The sequence below is a fragment of the Solanum stenotomum genome, chromosome 3 (assembly GCF_019186545.1).
Source record: "Solanum stenotomum isolate F172 chromosome 3, ASM1918654v1, whole genome shotgun sequence".
In the NCBI taxonomy this organism is placed as follows: domain Eukaryota; kingdom Viridiplantae; phylum Streptophyta; class Magnoliopsida; order Solanales; family Solanaceae; genus Solanum; species Solanum stenotomum.
The window spans coordinates 20,343,042-20,360,093 of NC_064284.1; the positions used below are offsets into that span (position 1 = coordinate 20,343,042).

Consider the following 17,052-nt stretch of genomic DNA (forward strand, 5'->3'; position numbering starts at 1 on the left):
CTTTACATAAGAGTCCAGTGTTGGATGCATGATGGACCTGACAACTGTGTCATGCAACCTGCATGAATTGGACCCTAATATTTATTTGAACACCAGTAGAAGAGATGAAAGTACAACTCTGCTGAGATGAAATCTGTATTTTGGATGGTGGTGGTTGCCCTAATAATTCACGAAGCTGGAGCTGATGATGAATGCAGCACAGTGACAGCACTGGTATCAGCATGTGCCAGCTTCGTGAACTATGGCACACCAGATCCGATTCCAGGTGCACCATGTTGCGTTGCTATGACAACCCTAAGCACTGTAGCTAGCTCCACTGGCGTTCAGACTCGCCAGTCTGTCTGTAGATGCATGATGGAGCTTATTACTACTTACAACCCAAATGCTACTGCCATTGCCACTCTGCCTGGTTTCTGTGGTGTTTCTCTTGGTTTCACCATTGACCCTAACACTGATTGTGAATAGTAAGACTACAATGAGTTTCTTATCACCAAATACTTCGCAGTTCCTTTTTTCTCTTTTTAGGACCAATAAAGGGGTTTAAAGTGTATTCTACAAAGAACTTTTTACACGAGACATCTGGTTAAGGGTCGTAAGAATCCTACCATTCACCACAACCTTTGCCTTTGGTGGTATATAGTTTCAGTACAACGTCTGATCAATCTTTTTCTTTTCTATTTGCAGTGTCTCGTGACAAATTGGTGTCGGGAAAGTGAATGCTGAAGAAGAAACACTTATCGTCACTCTAATCAAGAAGAGCAACCTTACAAGAACAGTTTGTATTTTGCTATTTACATATGGGTTGTCCAAAGGGAAACTAAACAAAGACTTGGTCTTTACTTCCTTTGATGACTATAGTATGACGTGAATAATACTTAACGATTGCTCCACGTTGACTCACAACAGAATTTGCATTGCATGATAGTAAAAGTTTCCGCAGAAACTAAAAGGAGAAAATCTTACTTGAAACTAAAAAACAAAGGAAGGAAAAATGACTAAACTAATACTAGTTGAGAATAAAAATGTCTTAACTAAGAGAGAAAGTAAAAAGGCACCAACAACTAGTTCAACCTTTTGCCTACTTCTTGCTTTCTATTTTCTTAGTCAGCATATCACCAACTTGGGTAAATCCACAAGTAACATTAGAGAAAAGTAAAAAGCTTCATGTTGTGGGGCCGTTTGGTTAGAAAGGAGGTGCCATCCAAAGCATGGAACGAATATTATTTTGAGCATTTTCTTCATCCATGGGGCCCAAATTAAAGTATGTGGGATGAGAACTTTCCGGAAATATATGATTGCTACATTTTATCAAACATTGCCACAGGCAAAATTTAACAACTTAAACGACCATCAAACAAGATAATTGCAACCTGTTATTTTCACTTTACAAACACAAGTCTTGATCAACTTGGCAAGTACTTACCTTAGGTCACATTGAGACCAAGGTTGATTTTTACTACTAGAATTTGTACAGCAAGCCTAAAGGAAGCATTTCTCTATTGTCTCTGGCCAAAGGGAGAGCTGGAATGGACAGTACTGCGATGATCAGGTCTCCCTACTCGGTCTGATTGACCTGATCCTGGTTTTGCTTTGTTCCTGAAGTTACCAAGCGATCTCCAACTATTCTCTGAATTTGTGTCTGCATCCACAAGTCCATCAACATACTTTGTCGAACCAATTTTCTCAAACTGCACTCTTTGCCTGGGTGCGCTATGTGACCTAAAAAAGGGCATCCCGGTGCACTAAGCTCTTGCTATGTGCAGGGTCCAGAGAAGGGTCAGACCACAAGGGCCTATTGTACATACCACAAGGGCCAGACCCTGCATTTCTGCAAGATGTTGTTTCCACAGCTAGTTCAAACAATATCCATTTAAAAATCCAGTAAAAGAAGAAAGTTACCAAGATGTGCTTGACAATGTTATTGTCCTTCCACAATCTTCTTTTCTTGGCTCTCTGAAACTGGTTTTCTACCAGCAAATCTGGCCTTCATACTGTTGCACAGGTGAAATATTTATATGAATGTTAAAATCACCCACTTCGGAACCATCAGAAAACTCCAGATGAAAAAATCTTCAGAGTAATTTAATGGTTACATAACTTTTAATCAAATGCACTACCCAAATCTATTCTCAAATCTTGATATTAAAAAATTCCATATGTAATCGATTCAAACTCCCATCCAGAAATGTTGTGGGATATCGTACTCAGCTCGGCATATCTTGCTAAACATGGATAAGTATTGGTGAACCAAATTTTGATTCATTGGAACAGTTTCTTCTCTTTCGTGACTTCAATCTCCTGGTTAATGCTGACAGTAATTTTCCCCTCCGGATAATCCACATATAAGAACCATTCTTGGTTTGTTGAATCGTTGGTAACATGTCACTTGTCATTCATCTTTAATTTTTAAAGACTACAAGAGAAAAGAAATGAAGCAATGTTAAAGAATAAATAATATGGAAACAATAAGATTCTTATAATTATTATGATCTCGTTCCAGGAACATTGCAACTAAAATATACAAAGTTATCATTTTTCAAGTCAAATGCCCCAAAGGAGGTAGTATGAGGTGATTCATCCATTTCACAGATTTAGTGAGTGCATCACAATACTACCAAATCCTTCTTCTGAAGATGGAAAAGCTAAAAACAAATAACAGAATGAAGAAAAAGAAGTTGGAAGATACCAACAAGTAATACATTTCATAATCATGACTCCATTTTTCCTTCGCTATTCTCCATGTAAATATTCACATCTACCTTCAGCAGTTCTTCAAATATAAATTCCCAAGGTAAAATATGAATTGTATTTGTAATATGATAACCACATAAATATGAATTACTATTTGTTACTCCCTTTGTCCCAAGTTATGTGAAGGGGTTCGGAGTACGAGGATCAAACAGTTGATTTTGATTATGAATTCATGTATGGAATCTTCAAAATAAAATTTTACATATTTTAAAAAAAGCTTGAGAAAATTGTAGTCAAAGAACCTTTTTTTTATCACAAGGGAACAGATCATTGCACCGACACAGTAGCACCCTTACTTGCATATACATAAGAAGGGAGACCGAGTGTACATGTCATGGATAATTATGCACATTAACATTTATCTGACTTAGTTAAAGTGTCATAAGACCTAACCTCCCCAAAAAGCTGATTAGTGTTTGTTTCAACCACTTCCAGAAGTCTTTCCATCTACAACTTTATTCCTGAACACCTCCTCAGGCAGCACGACCCTGAAAACAGCATAATGGTGATTTAAGCTCCGCTCCCCTTGCAATCTGTGAACACTTCCTAGTGCACCAACACTGGAATTTGGGGAAGAAAAAAATATCCGTCTAACTCTTTGATGTACAAGCGCCATTGCGCACATTGCACATGGCTCCCAGGCCAGATAAATGTCATATCCAGTACATAGATAAGGTCTGAGCGATTGATAACTATGGCCATTGCTTTGGAAGCCAGACTCCTCGATCTTCTGTCTTTTCAAAGGAGATAGAGCTTTGTGATCAGGAAAAAGTTGTAGATCCCTGGCAGCAGAATTTTCAATGGCTACAATAGCCGCATGCCGCAAAGGATGCCAGCAACTAGAGTTTTGCAGTGCCCATTGCCAAGGATGTACACAAGCAACATTGTCAGTTATAGGTTTAAATTCACTAATTGAACCATCCAAAAGTGACATTTGCTGGTTTTCCAAATTAGAGGCTTTGAGGTTTTCTAGATAGTTCGAGCAGCTACCTTCCTTGCTGACCCCATTTGCAAGACTGGCCGAGGATATTACCTGGTCACAAGCACTTGCAATGACCTGCTTAGTTGAAGGATCTACAATAACAGCAGCATTGACCACCTGACCAATAGAAGATGTTGCCAAGTTAATGGTGTGTCTCATGAAACCGACAACTGATTGCGACTCCTCTTCACTAAATCCAGTTATGCCACTGATGTTGTAGGTTGGCGGATGATACGAAGTAGGCCAGAGCTTGCACTGTTCGTCCCATTCTTCTTTTGATGTTGCAGCATATTTGCAAACTTTTGTGATGAAAGTACTCAACTGGTATGATTTGACAAGTTCAAGAATCTCGTATGGCATGCAATCATCTCCACCATCATTTCCAACAGTCATACATAAAAGCAGAGATAATTGAGGTTTCCCCCCATCAATGCTTTTCTTCTGCACACGCTTCACATGTTGCAAATTTTCCAGTGGTGCAATCTTATTTAACTTCCTGACTAGAGTATTGGCATCTTTGGGTTCAATGAAAGAAGCAAGCACGTTAACTGTGGGTTGGAGATGAGGAAGAAAGGATGACTTTTCAGGTATGTGAATGATTTTGCAGACTAGTGGCAATACACTCGTAGTATTCTCCATCCTCTCGGTCTCAGTTGCCTTTGCTCAGTTTACTGTGATACAGCCACCCGTGGCTCTAATCACAAACACGGGTCTGGCTTTCAGTGCCTATTTATGCTTCTTCTTTTTCTGCAAAGAAGAAAGATTATTTGACTCCCAAACAGTAACACCTTCACATAATACGGGACAAAGCAAGTATTAATTGTTTGCTTCAAATTAACAACTTTTGTTGCATTGCAGCATCACATGTATCTCTTGTGCAACTATCTTGCTCCATCTTCATTTTAGTTCTAAACAATTTAGATATTACCAGTCATTATACTAAAAGCTTTCAAATAAAGTTTCAAAGAAAATGAGCACCCAAATAAGAATAAAACAGAATCTAATAGCCCAGAAAAGCTAAATTGTTATCTAGTTAATCTCCTAATAATTTCATAACAGAACAAAAGATCTCAGTGAGTGCTCTATCCATAAAAGAAGCGGAGCCAGGATTTGGGACTTATTGGTTCTGAATTTAGGACAATGATCTCAAGCTAATAAGTAAAACCGTCAAATTAAAGTACAAGTACAATTAGATATGATTTTTCTAGAATTCAAAGAAAGAGAGTTCCACAAAATCACCACTTGCCAATAATTTACTCAGGCCAACATTATTCTTAAGGAAGAATAACTGAGACACATAAATTGTGATTAAAAATGTTCATATTAAACTGTTCTGGAAAAACTGAGGCATTCTCCTATGCTCTATCTACACCTAAGAAAATCTGTCCCTCTTTCCTCTTTTACTCAGGCCAACACTCTTCCTATGGAAGAACAAGTAAGTTAACAATAATCACTTTATTCAACTGAATGAGAAATAACAGTTACGAATCAAAATGTTACAAGGGTTCGTCTACTTTGAACCATCAGTATTGATAATACATTTGTTTGTGGAGCTTTCAACATAAATACTTTTTCTTTCAATACATTTTCCTACTTAGTTGATACTTTATTCGGTTGAAACCAGTTTTAGCTACTGAATGAGAGGATAAATTCTAGCGAGCATTTCAAAGCACTATTGAATTTTATGTTACAGAATCAGCTGCTTCAAAGTTTTGTATATTCTACGAGCTTGGGAAGAGACTCACTTGGACTACCACCCATTAGGTTGGTCCCCCACTTAGTTAATTGCTTAGACAATTCAGTTATTGCCACACTATTTGAACTAGCATTATCAACTATAACAGTGAAAATCCGATGCAGTTCCCACTCATGTAAACACTTGCTAATAGACTTTGCAAGATCCTCACCTCTATGACTAGAGATTGGAAAAAAGTTGATAATTCTTTTATGCAAAGTCCATTTTTTATCAATCCAATGAGCAATAATGACCATATAATTGATTCTTTGTATGGAAGTCTAAGTATCAGTGGTTGAAGACACCTTTTGTTGTGTTTCCTTGAAAACAGCCATCATTTTATGTTTTTCTTCATCAAAAGATCAAAACAATCATGAGTCACAGTGGTACAAGAAGGAATGAGGAAACAAGGTTGTGCTACTCCCATAAATTGTTTAAAACCATCTTTTTCAACAAATCTGAAAGGAAGTTCATCAAGAATTACCATACGACACAAAGCCTTCCTACACTCTTCCTGCTCAAATTTCCATGGAACAACAGCTACATCACCCTTGTTACCCCATATCACTGGTTGAAATGCTAATTTTGATTGTTTAATATCAATATTATAAGGCATTTTCTTGCATTTAGGTATATGACCAATCATTGCCGTTGTACCATGTTCTTTTGTGTCAGCAAACTACTCTTGCTTACAATAGTTACAAACACCCTTATCATTTTCATCAGAATTAGCTTTACAAGTAAAATAATCCCATGCACGAGATCTTTTTTTCCTTTCTTTCTTTACTTTGGATTGAGCAGTTTGAGTTTGACCTATTGCATTTGAATTAGAAGCTCCACTTTCACCAACAACCTTACAAGTTATGATATTTTCAGCCATGATACTTTCACCAAAGACTGCAAAAACATATAAAATAATCGTTCATTGAACAATTTCTTATAAGAGGCCGATGAACTGTTGAAGGAATTAAACAGAGACTGAACAATAGCTAAAACAAATTATAATGCCAATTCAAACAATAGTTTATTGTAGCAAGAACTACAAATGCTAAGTAGAATCAGAAGTTACACACAAGACACAAGGCAGCAAGTAGAAGACTACAAAGTACAAACAAATGATCCAAAGTGCCAAGTTAAATGCCAATTCAAAAAAAAAAAACAGTAATGCCAATTCAACTCTTTCAATTGTAGTTTTCTCATAAATCAAATCCAAACGTGGCAGTGAAATCGTGAAATCAAAGTGCAATTTAGACTTACCAATTGCAGAGATTGAGAAATCGTGAGCGCGTGAGCAGAGTTGTAATTCTGAGAGTGAAATGGAGGCAGTGAGCGACTGAGTTTTGTAAGACCTAAGTGAAAATTCACAATCATTTTCTCATAAATCAAACCCAAACATCACACTTGACAGTGAAATCTTGAAATTAAGTGAATTTAAAAATTTTGAGACTTACTTGTGAGCGGAGAGTGAAATTGCGAGCTTCTAAGTCTTGAGAATCAATGAGAAGTGAGAAGACTCAAGCTTCTAATTTGTGAGCACGATGTATCAGTGAAATTGTGACTCGTGGAGTTGTCACCTGAGTGGATGAGGAGTGAGACTTGCCGTCGCCTCGCCTGAGGACTGTATAGTGGCGCTTAGACTTCTAAGACCTAAGTCCTAAAAACCCTAACTGGGAAATAGGAATAATATATATAAATTGGGTTGGTTGAGTGTTGAATAACTAAGTAAACAAATTAAAAGGTGGTCTTTTAATCTTCAGGGGCACTCTTTGTTCCTAGTTGGTGGGGGCGGAGCTACATGAAACTTAGGGGGTTCGGAGTTGTTCAAAAATATTAGTATATATATAGGATTAATTTACGAGTATATATTTAATAATCAATCCCTGAGCATACGCTAAAGGCTTGGTTCAAGATTCCCTCAAATCTTCTTGGCTGTGCATATCTGGGTAGCATCCTTTTTGTCAATTTACACTAACAAGGTGGTAATGGATTCCAAAACAATTGTTGTAGTGTCCAATTTTACATCCTCAATCGAAAGAAAGGTTCAGACAGTGTTTCTATTAGAAACTATAGGATGGAGTCATTGCATTAATTATAGTCGGACTAGTGTTGCTGTTCCGAGGGGTTAATGGATATGATCATGGCCATTGGTGTCACTACCTCAGCTGTGTTCCCACCTCTAAATGGACAGTAACTAGAGATGCTAGCACAAAGCCTGTAGAGCAGTAGTTAAATCATTTGTTTCTTCTTTCTAGTTTTTACCACTAAATTAAATATCTAGAGCGTTTCATTACTAGTATTTCTTTTGTCTTTGTTCTGCTAATTCTTTCATCTCAGCAACAAACATAACAAAAAGAAGCCTTCTTTTTGTTATGTTTGTTGCTGAGATGAAAGAATTAGCAGAACAAAGACAAAAGAAATACTAGTAAGGTACTAAGGCACAGGACTTAATATCTATTTACATATTTAAGAGTCCAGTGTTGGATGCATGATGGACCTGACAACTCTGTCATGCAACCTGGATGAAATGGACACACAATCACCCTCATGTTTATTTTGAATACAAGTAGAAGAGATTCTATTATATCAGTTGAAACTTGCAACTATTCTGAAGATGAATCTGTATTTTGGATGGTGATGGTTTTCAGGGTTGCCTTAATAATTCGCAAAGTTGCAGCTGATGACGAGTGCAGCACAGTGACATCACTGGTATCAGCATGTGCCAGCTTCGTGAACTATGGCACACCAGATCCAATTCCAGGTGCACCATGCTGCATTGCTATGACGACTCTAAGCACCGTAGCTAGCTCCACTGGCATTCAGACTCGCCAGTCAGTCTGTAGAATATGCATGATGGATCTTATTACTACTTACAATCCAAATGCTACTGCCATTGCCACTCTGCCTGGTTTCTGTGGTGTTTCTCTTGGTTTTGCCATTGACCCTAACACTGATTGTGAATAGTAAGACTACCATGAGTTTCTTACCGCCAAATACTTTGCAGTTCCTTTGTTTTCTTTTTAGGACCAATAAGGGGGTTAAAGTGTATTCTACAAAGAACTTTTTACACGAGACATCTCATTTAGGGATGAGAGAATCCAGCCATTCACCACAACCTTTCAGTACAACATCTGATCAATCTTTTTCTTTTCTATTTGCAGTGTCTCGTGACAAATTGGTGTCGGGAAAGTGAATGCTGAAGAAGAAACACTTATCGTCACTCTAATCAAGAAGAGCAACCTTACAAGAACAGTTTGTATTTTGCTATTTACATATGGGTTGTCCAAAGGGAAACTAAACAAAGACTTGGTNGCAGTTCCTTTTTTTCCTTTTTAGGACCAATAAGGGGGTTAAAGTGTATTCTACAAACTCATTTAGGGATGAGAGAATCCAGCCATTCACCACAACCTTTGGTGGTATATAGTTTCAGACTTTCAGTACAACGTCCTATTGATCCTTTTCTTTTCTTTTTGCAGCGTCTCATGACAAATTGGTGTCTGGAAAATGATGCTGAAGAAGGAGAACTTATGGTCACTCGAATCAAGACGAGCAACCTTACAAGAACAGTTTGTATTTTGTTTTTTAATATGGTTGTCCAAAGGGAAACTAAACAAAGAGTTGGTCTTTACTTCCTCTGATGACTAGTATGATGTGAATAATACTTAAGATTGCTCCCCATTGACTCACAATTCCATTAAAGGATGTCAATAATTACAGCAGGAAAATCCTACTTGAAACTAAAAAACAAAAGGAGGAAAAATGACAAAACTAATACTCCACTACTTTGGACTACAAAATTGTCTCAAGGTACCAATTCAACAACTAGTTCAACCTTTTGCCTACTTCTTGCTTCGAATTTTCTTAGTCAGCATATCACCAACTTGGGTAATTCAACAATTAGCATAAGAGAAAAGTAAAAAGTGCAGCTGTATATCTTCATGTAATAAGTAACATTGGCATCAGCTTCATGTTGTGGGGCTGTTTGGTTCAAAAACATGGAAGGAATATTATTTTGGGCATTTTCTTCATCCATGGGACCCAAATCAAAGTATGTGGGATGAAAACTTTCTGGGAATATATTGATTACTACTTTCCTTTTGTCATTTCAGTTTTGGATCTTCAATTTTACGAATGATTGAGCAACTATTTGGGGTCTAATGTCATCGAAAAGGCAGCTTAAAGTAAAGATTTTTAGCCTAACATAAAAGGTATTCCCTTCGTGAATGCATAGTTCATGTGAGGGGAAGTGACTGATGGGAGGAAAAACCGCCAATTGTAAAGACAAACCTGTAGCTTATTGTCTGAGTATTTGGTAAGAGTTAATAATTAAACATAAGACCAACAAATCACAAAAATGGATATCAGCTAATAAGTAATATGTATTGTTATTCTTTTGGCAAAAGTGACTCACCAATCTCCCAATTCTTTTGGTCCCTCTGCTTTGAGGGGGTCATTTCTCCTTTTAAAAGCACTTAAATCTAGATGTCTAGTAGTAATCACAGGTTTATTGTACATGAACTACCTTTTTTGCTTAGATGCTGTAATTATGGGCATCCTTTAATGAAATTTTCTCACTTTACTTTTATCAAAAAAAAGAAGAAGTTATTAATGGCACATTAATAGTGTACATCAGGCATATTACAAGTCATTTAAGAATGGTAGTACTACATTTTATCAAACATTGTCACAGGCAATAATTAATAACTCAACATTGTTACAAGCAAAATTTAGTAACTCAACAGAAGACAATCCAAGCAACCTGTTATTTTCACTCTACAAACATAAGTCTTGTCATCAACTTGGCAAGTACTTACCTTAGGTCATATTGAGACCAAGGTTGATTTTTACTACTAGAATTTGTACAGCAAGACTAAATTGCTTTGCATGTCAAAGGAAGCATCACTCTATTGTCTCGGGCCAAAGGGAGAGCTGGAACGGACAGCACTGCGATGATCAGGTGTCCGTACTCGGTCTGATTGACCTGATCCTGGGTTTGCTTTGTTCCTAAAGTTACCAAGTGATCTCCAACTCTTCTCTGAATTTGTATCTGCATCCACAAGTCCATCAACATACTTTGTCGAACCAATTTTCTCAAACTGCACTCTTTGCCTGGGTGCGCTATGCGACCTAAGTTTCGCAAGGTATGATTCCGTATTAGACATATAGTTGGGGTGACCTAGGTAGTCCCCAAACAAGCTTCGTGAGCACTCACTTCTCGAAGGAGAGGGGCCTCTTCTACTGCTACTCCCTGGTCTGGACAATGTGGAGTGTACTCCAGGGCTGTGCTCAACAGTCCAAGCAACTGGCTGATCAGTATCTTGACAAAATGCCAGTGACCTCAAAGATGACACTTCCCCTGAAGATATACTAGGATTTGGTTTCATATGGTTTGCCAAATGTTTCGACATAGAGTTGACAGTTCTTGTTCCGTGTGCATTGTCGTTCCAAGATGAATAATGTGAATTGTGAGACTTTTTCTCACTTGGTTTGGGGTGTAAACGTGGTTTCCATGTGTCTATCTCAAGTATCTTGTCAGTGCTCTCATCATGATCTCCACCATTTTTTTTCAGGGAAGTATCTCCGTAGCCATTTTTTGCACATTCCTCCATCCAGTGATGTATATATTGTGAAGCCAAATGTGACCTATCCTGACCCAAGCTCTCATGTGGTTTCAATTTGGAACCAGATTTCTGCATTTAATATGGAAAAGAAAAAGATGCATTAATGCATGCATGATTGTAATTGGCAGACATCTAACTGAAATGGGTTTTACTGGATAAATAAGGTCCCTTTTACTTCTAGGAACTGCCGACATCTCTGAGAATGAATATGCTTCCATGTGAAGTTTGCGAAGAGAAAATAAAATATAATTCAGAATTACTGGTGAGTGCTACCTTCAGGTTTGGCCCATGATATTTACAATTGAATGAATACTGCTGTGGATCATACTTTCTCGGAGTTGCAATGCCCTGCAAGATTTTTGGTGAAATAGAAAATGGTTACCATACAATCCAATCAATGTACAAGTTCAAAATTGATCAATGTAAACAATCGCTCTGACCAAGTATATTGAGGCAACATTTTAGTCTTAGAACATTCCTGCATGAGTTATTTACACTTCAAGATCTTACCAGTTGAAGTAGATTAACAATAGTTTGTCGACAAAAGAACATTCAAAAGACCCTAGCTTTTACTGCGATCATGAGGTCAAGACTAGAGTATGTTTAGACAAGGCTGTCCATGGCTCATCTCTAAAATATAATACTTACAGGATGCTCAAATCGTGAAGCTCTGATGCTGGAATGAGAAGGATCTGAAGTTACATTCCGGTTGGCAGAAGCTCGGGCCTGGATTCGAGCCATGGCTTGCATACGTCGGAGCATATCTGCACTTTGTTTCCTCACTATACGACCTCTGACTAGTGCTTGCAGCTTCACTAGTCCCTTAAGTGCCCTCAGTGCCCTTCTAGCCTACAACATGCCCCCCACAGAACAAAAATGTCAATTAATCTTAGCCATCGCAATTAACCAGTAGCATCCAGTGCCTAGCTCATGAATTAAAATTCTGTATTACCCAAAAAGATATTGCAGTTTTATTTGATCCCATACATAAGGGTGGGTTAAGCAATAATTCTTTATAGTTGAATACAAAGCACTATGGCAATAAATTATGAGGAGCAAACAGAAAAAACAGCAGCAATGTGCTTGATCCTCTTCTTGAATCATGCTGCATGAGTTATATTAATTTTATCTAGTAGGTATCATCCAGTGAAGTCCATAGGCAGCTTAATTTTGAACCTTTTAAGTGTTCAATTAGCACCTGTTGCAGATCTATACTGTTGGCAGCAGCTGAAGGTAGACTCATTTTCCTCCTATCCGACTCTACATATACAACTGAAATTTGTTGAAAAAACATATACTTATATTAAACCTGCACCTAAAATCACAAAGTGCTGCGGCACACTGCACCCCAATTAATCTAAAATTGTCAACTTGTCTCAAGAAATTTCTCCAGGAAACAAGATTAAAGACTTGTCACTATATTCATCACCATTAATGATGATTATAACATTAGTATGGAGACCAATGAGCTATTATTTTGTTAAGTTAACTGGAGTGAAACAGGGTGGTTGGGAAGTCCTTTTCCTCAATCTTGACAACACTTAACATAAGAAGAAAAAAAATCTTACTCCATTATAGTAGAGAAAGACAAGTCACTTCACCTAGTCCATTACTTAAGTTCAGCAAGACATTAAATGAACCAACTCTCTAGTATGCTATGCCCGCCCTCCTTGTTTTAATTATTGATTTGGATCCAGGTAGGTAGGAAAATGAGGTTTGTCAAAAAAAAAGTTTATACTTCTTTTTAAAACCTTGAATGAACAGTGTTTCTTTGCCGATACTGCAAAAAAACAAAAAAAAAAGCAATCTTTTATACACACTTTTTGAAACCCCAAGAGGTTTAGCTAAAAAAAAATGAACAAATTATTGTTGGTACAGGAGAAGTGAAGAGGACACAAGGTCAAAAAATTAATTAATGGAAGATTCAAAAAAGAGTGACAGTGACTTAACAGACACGAAGGAGTGGATAGTTTTGAAACCCATGGTATCATTTCGTTACTATTGCGAAGTTACTGTGCAACTTGTCAGTTGTCCCTCCCCAACCACAAATCTTGATAACAGCTAATTTTACTAAAATCATATTAACATTATACTCACTACGTTTCAATTTATTTGTTTTAATTTTAATCCTCGTTCTAAAATGTTTCGAACTAACATCAAACAAACAAATTGAAACGAATAAAAAAAAAACACTAACCAGGTAAGCTCGAAATTCTGACTGAATTTTAACGGCAGCCCATTCACGGCGGCGTTCGGTGTTGCTACTCGCATAAGCCGAAGCAGACCTCTTACCACTTGTAAGCCTAACAACCTCCGCCGCAGCCTGAGCGGCGGCCAGTGCCGCCTCTGCAACCGCGGCAGTGGCTGCCGCAACCGCTATGGCGTGCTTGTTCGCGTCCAGTGCTTCCGCATAAGGGCTTGCCGGTGGGTCTTCATTCCCATAAGCAATCTGAGCTCCAGTAGTTCTCCCACTTCCATTGGAAGATTTCCGGAGACCCCACTTGTTATTCTTTCCCTCTATCGACGGCGGTGATGATTCCGACGGCGATTTCTTGGAACCGAGAAGCGAACGTAACCATCTGCTGGCTTTACCCATGTATCATGAGTTCATTTTTGAGAGGATTTGAGTGGATCTTGAGACAGTGGTAATGAATTGACGGGAGTATGGGCGTGGGTATATAAGGGTGGTTGGAAATTGGGACCCTATAAATGTAAAGACGACGAGTTTTGACAGGTAAGAATTGGGTCCTTGTGCTTCTCCATTGGCGCCCACTCTTCCGTCCTCACATCACAATATCTCGCTTCTCTATATACTTTTTTTGGGTTAATAAAAGTCATTTTTTTCCAACAAGAGTTACCATAGCATAGCACAATGTCCACATCACAGAATTCATGTTTGACTGCTGGCTCGGTGCGAGAAACATATCTAAATTATCACTTATTAATTTAATAAACACATATCAATGTTAGCACATCAAATGTGTGTATACACGTACTTAGGCAGGTAAGACATGAATTTCCGTCTCCGTAACATAAATAATCTCTTAACTATAGAAATAGGTCTAAAATGGTCCCTTAACTATACATTTAACGAATTTAGTCCTTTAACTATTCAAAAACTTAGGTCTAAAATGGTCCCTTAACTATACATTTAACGAATTTAGTCTTTTAACTATTCAAAAACTTATCAATTTTGGTCCTTTAACTATACACTTACCGATTTTAGTTCTTTAAGTATTCAAAAACTTATTAGGTTTGGTCTTTGTCCATTTTTTTAATACAAATAGCTTAGATTTATATTAACGGAAATTTTCGTGAAACTAAATCTTTAATCCATTGTTAAGTTGTTTCTCTACTTCCGCTCTTTTTTCTTAAAACTACTCTTATGAAAAGAACAATAACGTCAACGATTCAAAATAATATTAATGAGGAAAGAAGATATAAGTCCTAATTTTATTCAATGGAGGATAAAATTAAGCATATAATTGTTGTTAATGACTTGAATATGCTAATCCGTGCAGATTTTATTTAATTTACTCAAATTTCTTTACGTAAAATAAAATGAATAAAATAATCAAATTGATCTATTTAAAAAAAATTAAAAAATTACAAATCTACCATTTTATAAATTTCAATTTCTGAAAAATTAAACAAATTCCGTTCAATGAAGTTGGAGTATTCAATTTTTGAAAAATTAAACAAATTCCGTTCAATGAAGTTGGAGTACAAACTTTGGATTTAACGGGTAATAATTTTTTTCTTTTTATAATAAAGTTTAGCATATTCAAGTCATTAGTGACAATAATATGCTTCATTTTATCCTCTGTTGAATAAAATTATGATTTATAATTTTTTTCCTCGTGAATTTTATTTTAAATCATTGAGGTTAAGGTTCTTCGCATAAGGTTAATTTGAAGAAAAGATTGCTAAATGATTTAATTTCTCGAGGCATTGATTTTGTTAATATAAACCTATGCTATTTGTATTAAAAAAAAAATGGACAAAGACCAAACCTGATAAGTTTTCGAATATTTAAAGGACTAAAATCGGTAAGTTTATAATTAAGAGATTAAAACCGGTAAGTGTATAGTTAAGAAACCAAAGCTGATAAGTTTTTGAATAGTTAAAGAACTAAATCCGTTAAGTATATAGTTAATGGACAATTTTAGACCTACTCCTATAGTTAAGGGACTATTTATGTCATTTTCTCTTTATTTTTTCTTACACGTTTTTAGATTATGAAGTGTCAAAAATACACCTAAATTATTATTTTTGAGTTTCACACCTAAATTATTGTGAGGGTAAAAACACACTTATATTATAACTCATAAATTTGACAAACGCATCTCAAGTAATATGTGATGGTATATATATATTAGATTCTCTTTGCAAAAAAAAATGTCACATGAATTACCACGTGGAAAAAATGCCACATGATGAGTACTTATCTGGCTTGCTTTTAATAATTCATATTACCTAAGTATTACCCAGTATAAAGGGAAAAAAACACCACCCAACGTCCGAAAATTTGAATCACAATTAATATAATAAATTAATAACGAAAGTTGATCAAAATTGCATTCAAAATCTTCAATAAAAACATCTACACGTTGGTGAAAAGGGATAAAAAGAAAAAAAAAATCCTCATTTCCTCTGCAACCAACACCAAGATAGATTCTCAAATACCTTCGTTACCTCAATTTTAGATTTTGAAAATGAACAACAACCTACGATCCACTACCCCTACCCCATGATAAATTATTTTTTCACAATGGTAATTCATGTGACAATGTTTATTAAATAAAAGAGAGTGTATCACACATTATCACATATCACATATTATTTGAATGTTCTTGACATATTTTTCATAACTTTTAGTTCAAATTTTGAGATTTTTTTGTGTGTGTTCTCATTCATCAATTAGATAGTTAAATTAATCATATAAAATATATCACTTTTTTTAGTTATATGCATATACCTCAATAAACCGTAAAAACCCATACATTCTCTACTTGAAATTAATGCGTATAATTGAAGGAAATGACATATTCTAATGTAGTTAACATAATTATCTAATAGACAAATGAAAGCACGAGTAATTTTTTTCAATTTTTCGTGTTTAATTGAAACATGACTTGATTTGATTGTCTAAATAAAATATCGTATCAAATTTAAAGGTCTCGCTATTTATTAAGCCTAAATAAAAACGTAAATTTTACTACTTTACTCTTATCTCTCTCCAATACATTGCACTTTAATTAAGATCAAGATTAATATGAGATACTCCATATGTATTGGACTTTAATTAAGATCAAGATTAATATGAGATACTCCATAATAAATACTTTTTCTTTTTCTTTTTCATCCTAATAAGGGGAACACAATTTAAAAAGATGAACTAATCATTAGTTATATATGTACGTGTAATAATCTATTTGACCAAACTCTTAAATCTAAATCGCTAACTAACTGTTGAATCATTTACCAATTACGAATAAATCAATAACAAATTTTTTAAATTTAGGTTATTGATTTTAATTTAAGTTTTGTACAGCCCTAGTAGAATGGTGAAAGTAAATAGGGGAGTATTTAAATCATCACCAAGAAGGTAGACAGTTGAGATAGCTAACCAACTAAAATGATTTGTGTCACATAGTGCCAGCAAAATGAACTCATATTTTGGTAATCCGCCCAATTCACTCATATTTTAATTGGGTTGGGTGAGTGATTTTTTACATGGGTAAAATATGGGTTGATACCCATATTCAACCCATAAAAATATGGGTAAACTATGGGTAAAATATGGATAAAGTATGGATTAGTCAAACGGGTTAAGCTTCTAACTTTTATTCACTATAAATTCATGATATCACTAAAGATATTTTAATTTTTCTTACTTTTTATGTTCTTCTATAGAACTAATTATTTTTCACTAAATTGAAAAGGTGAAGTCTTTTGGCCCTCCA

General features: G+C 35.9%; 4 protein-coding genes across 11 annotated transcripts; 2 read left to right on the forward strand and 2 right to left on the reverse strand.

Annotated features, from left to right (window-relative positions):
- The first annotated feature begins 105 nt into the window (after positions 1–105).
- On the forward strand, positions 106–9,076 carry LOC125858361 (putative non-specific lipid-transfer protein 14). 5 transcript variants are annotated; one of them, XM_049538119.1, is made up of 2 exons: positions 106–464; positions 8,627–8,674. In XM_049538119.1, exons 1-2 carry the CDS (start codon positions 127–129, stop codon positions 8,634–8,636), a joined length of 348 nt encoding a protein of 115 aa, XP_049394076.1. In that variant the 5' UTR covers positions 106–126; the 3' UTR covers positions 8,637–8,674. The 5 variants fall into 5 exon arrangements, with proteins under 5 accessions (XP_049394076.1, XP_049394075.1, XP_049394074.1 ...); XM_049538118.1 differs by lacking the exon at positions 8,627–8,674 and adding an exon at positions 685–879 and having other exon boundaries at positions 107–464; XM_049538117.1 differs by lacking the exon at positions 8,627–8,674 and adding an exon at positions 8,942–9,076 and having other exon boundaries at positions 112–464.
- LOC125858358 (tRNA-specific adenosine deaminase TAD3-like) lies at positions 1,258–7,097 on the reverse strand. 4 transcript variants are annotated; one of them, XR_007445732.1, is made up of 5 exons: positions 6,920–7,097; positions 6,726–6,817; positions 3,145–4,480; positions 1,900–2,413; positions 1,258–1,639 (listed from the first exon to the last, which is right to left on the reverse strand). XR_007445732.1 is itself a non-coding variant. In XM_049538115.1 (5 exons), the coding sequence occupies exon 4, from the start codon at positions 4,370–4,372 to the stop codon at positions 3,173–3,175; it is 1,200 nt and encodes a 399-aa protein (XP_049394072.1). In that variant the 5' UTR covers positions 4,373–4,480; positions 5,953–6,365; positions 6,726–6,817; positions 6,920–7,041; the 3' UTR covers positions 1,259–2,413; positions 3,145–3,172. The 4 variants fall into 4 exon arrangements, 2 of the variants coding, with proteins under 2 accessions (XP_049394072.1, XP_049394071.1); XR_007445731.1 differs by having other exon boundaries at positions 1,258–1,828; XM_049538115.1 differs by adding an exon at positions 5,953–6,365 and having other exon boundaries at positions 1,259–2,413; positions 6,920–7,041.
- LOC125857611 (putative non-specific lipid-transfer protein 14) lies at positions 8,013–8,429 on the forward strand. The gene has a single exon (XM_049537220.1). It carries the CDS (start codon positions 8,013–8,015, stop codon positions 8,427–8,429), a length of 417 nt encoding a protein of 138 aa, XP_049393177.1.
- Positions 9,077–10,157: 1,081 nt separating the features above from the next.
- On the reverse strand, positions 10,158–13,890 carry LOC125858618 (protein IQ-DOMAIN 23-like). The gene is made up of 4 exons (XM_049538446.1): positions 13,284–13,890; positions 11,735–11,935; positions 11,360–11,434; positions 10,158–11,155 (listed from the first exon to the last, which is right to left on the reverse strand). The coding sequence occupies exons 1-4, from the start codon at positions 13,680–13,682 to the stop codon at positions 10,370–10,372; spliced, it is 1,461 nt and encodes a 486-aa protein (XP_049394403.1). The 5' UTR covers positions 13,683–13,890; the 3' UTR covers positions 10,158–10,369.
- Positions 13,891–17,052: the final 3,162 nt, after the last annotated feature.

What these genes read in the sequence shown, in the direction of transcription:
- LOC125858618 (XM_049538446.1), bottom strand. Translation starts at nt 13,682, where the DNA reads ATGGGTAAAGCCAGCAGATGGTTACGTTCGCTTCTCGGTTCCAAGAAA. An exon ending in CAGAATTTCGAGCTTACCTG is followed by an intron (nt 11,936 to 13,283) that starts GTTAGTGTTTTT and finishes GGCATGTTGTAG; the next exon opens with GCTAGAAGGGCACTGAGGGC. An exon ending in CTTCACGATTTGAGCATCCT is followed by an intron (nt 11,435 to 11,734) that starts GTAAGTATTATA and finishes AAAATCTTGCAG; the next exon opens with GGCATTGCAACTCCGAGAAA.
- LOC125857611 (XM_049537220.1), top strand. Translation starts at nt 8,013, where the DNA reads ATGTTTATTTTGAATACAAGTAGAAGAGATTCTATTATATCAGTTGAA.
- LOC125858361 (XM_049538119.1), top strand. Translation starts at nt 127, where the DNA reads ATGAAATCTGTATTTTGGATGGTGGTGGTTGCCCTAATAATTCACGAA.
- LOC125858358 (XM_049538114.1), bottom strand. Translation starts at nt 4,372, where the DNA reads ATGGAGAATACTACGAGTGTATTGCCACTAGTCTGCAAAATCATTCAC.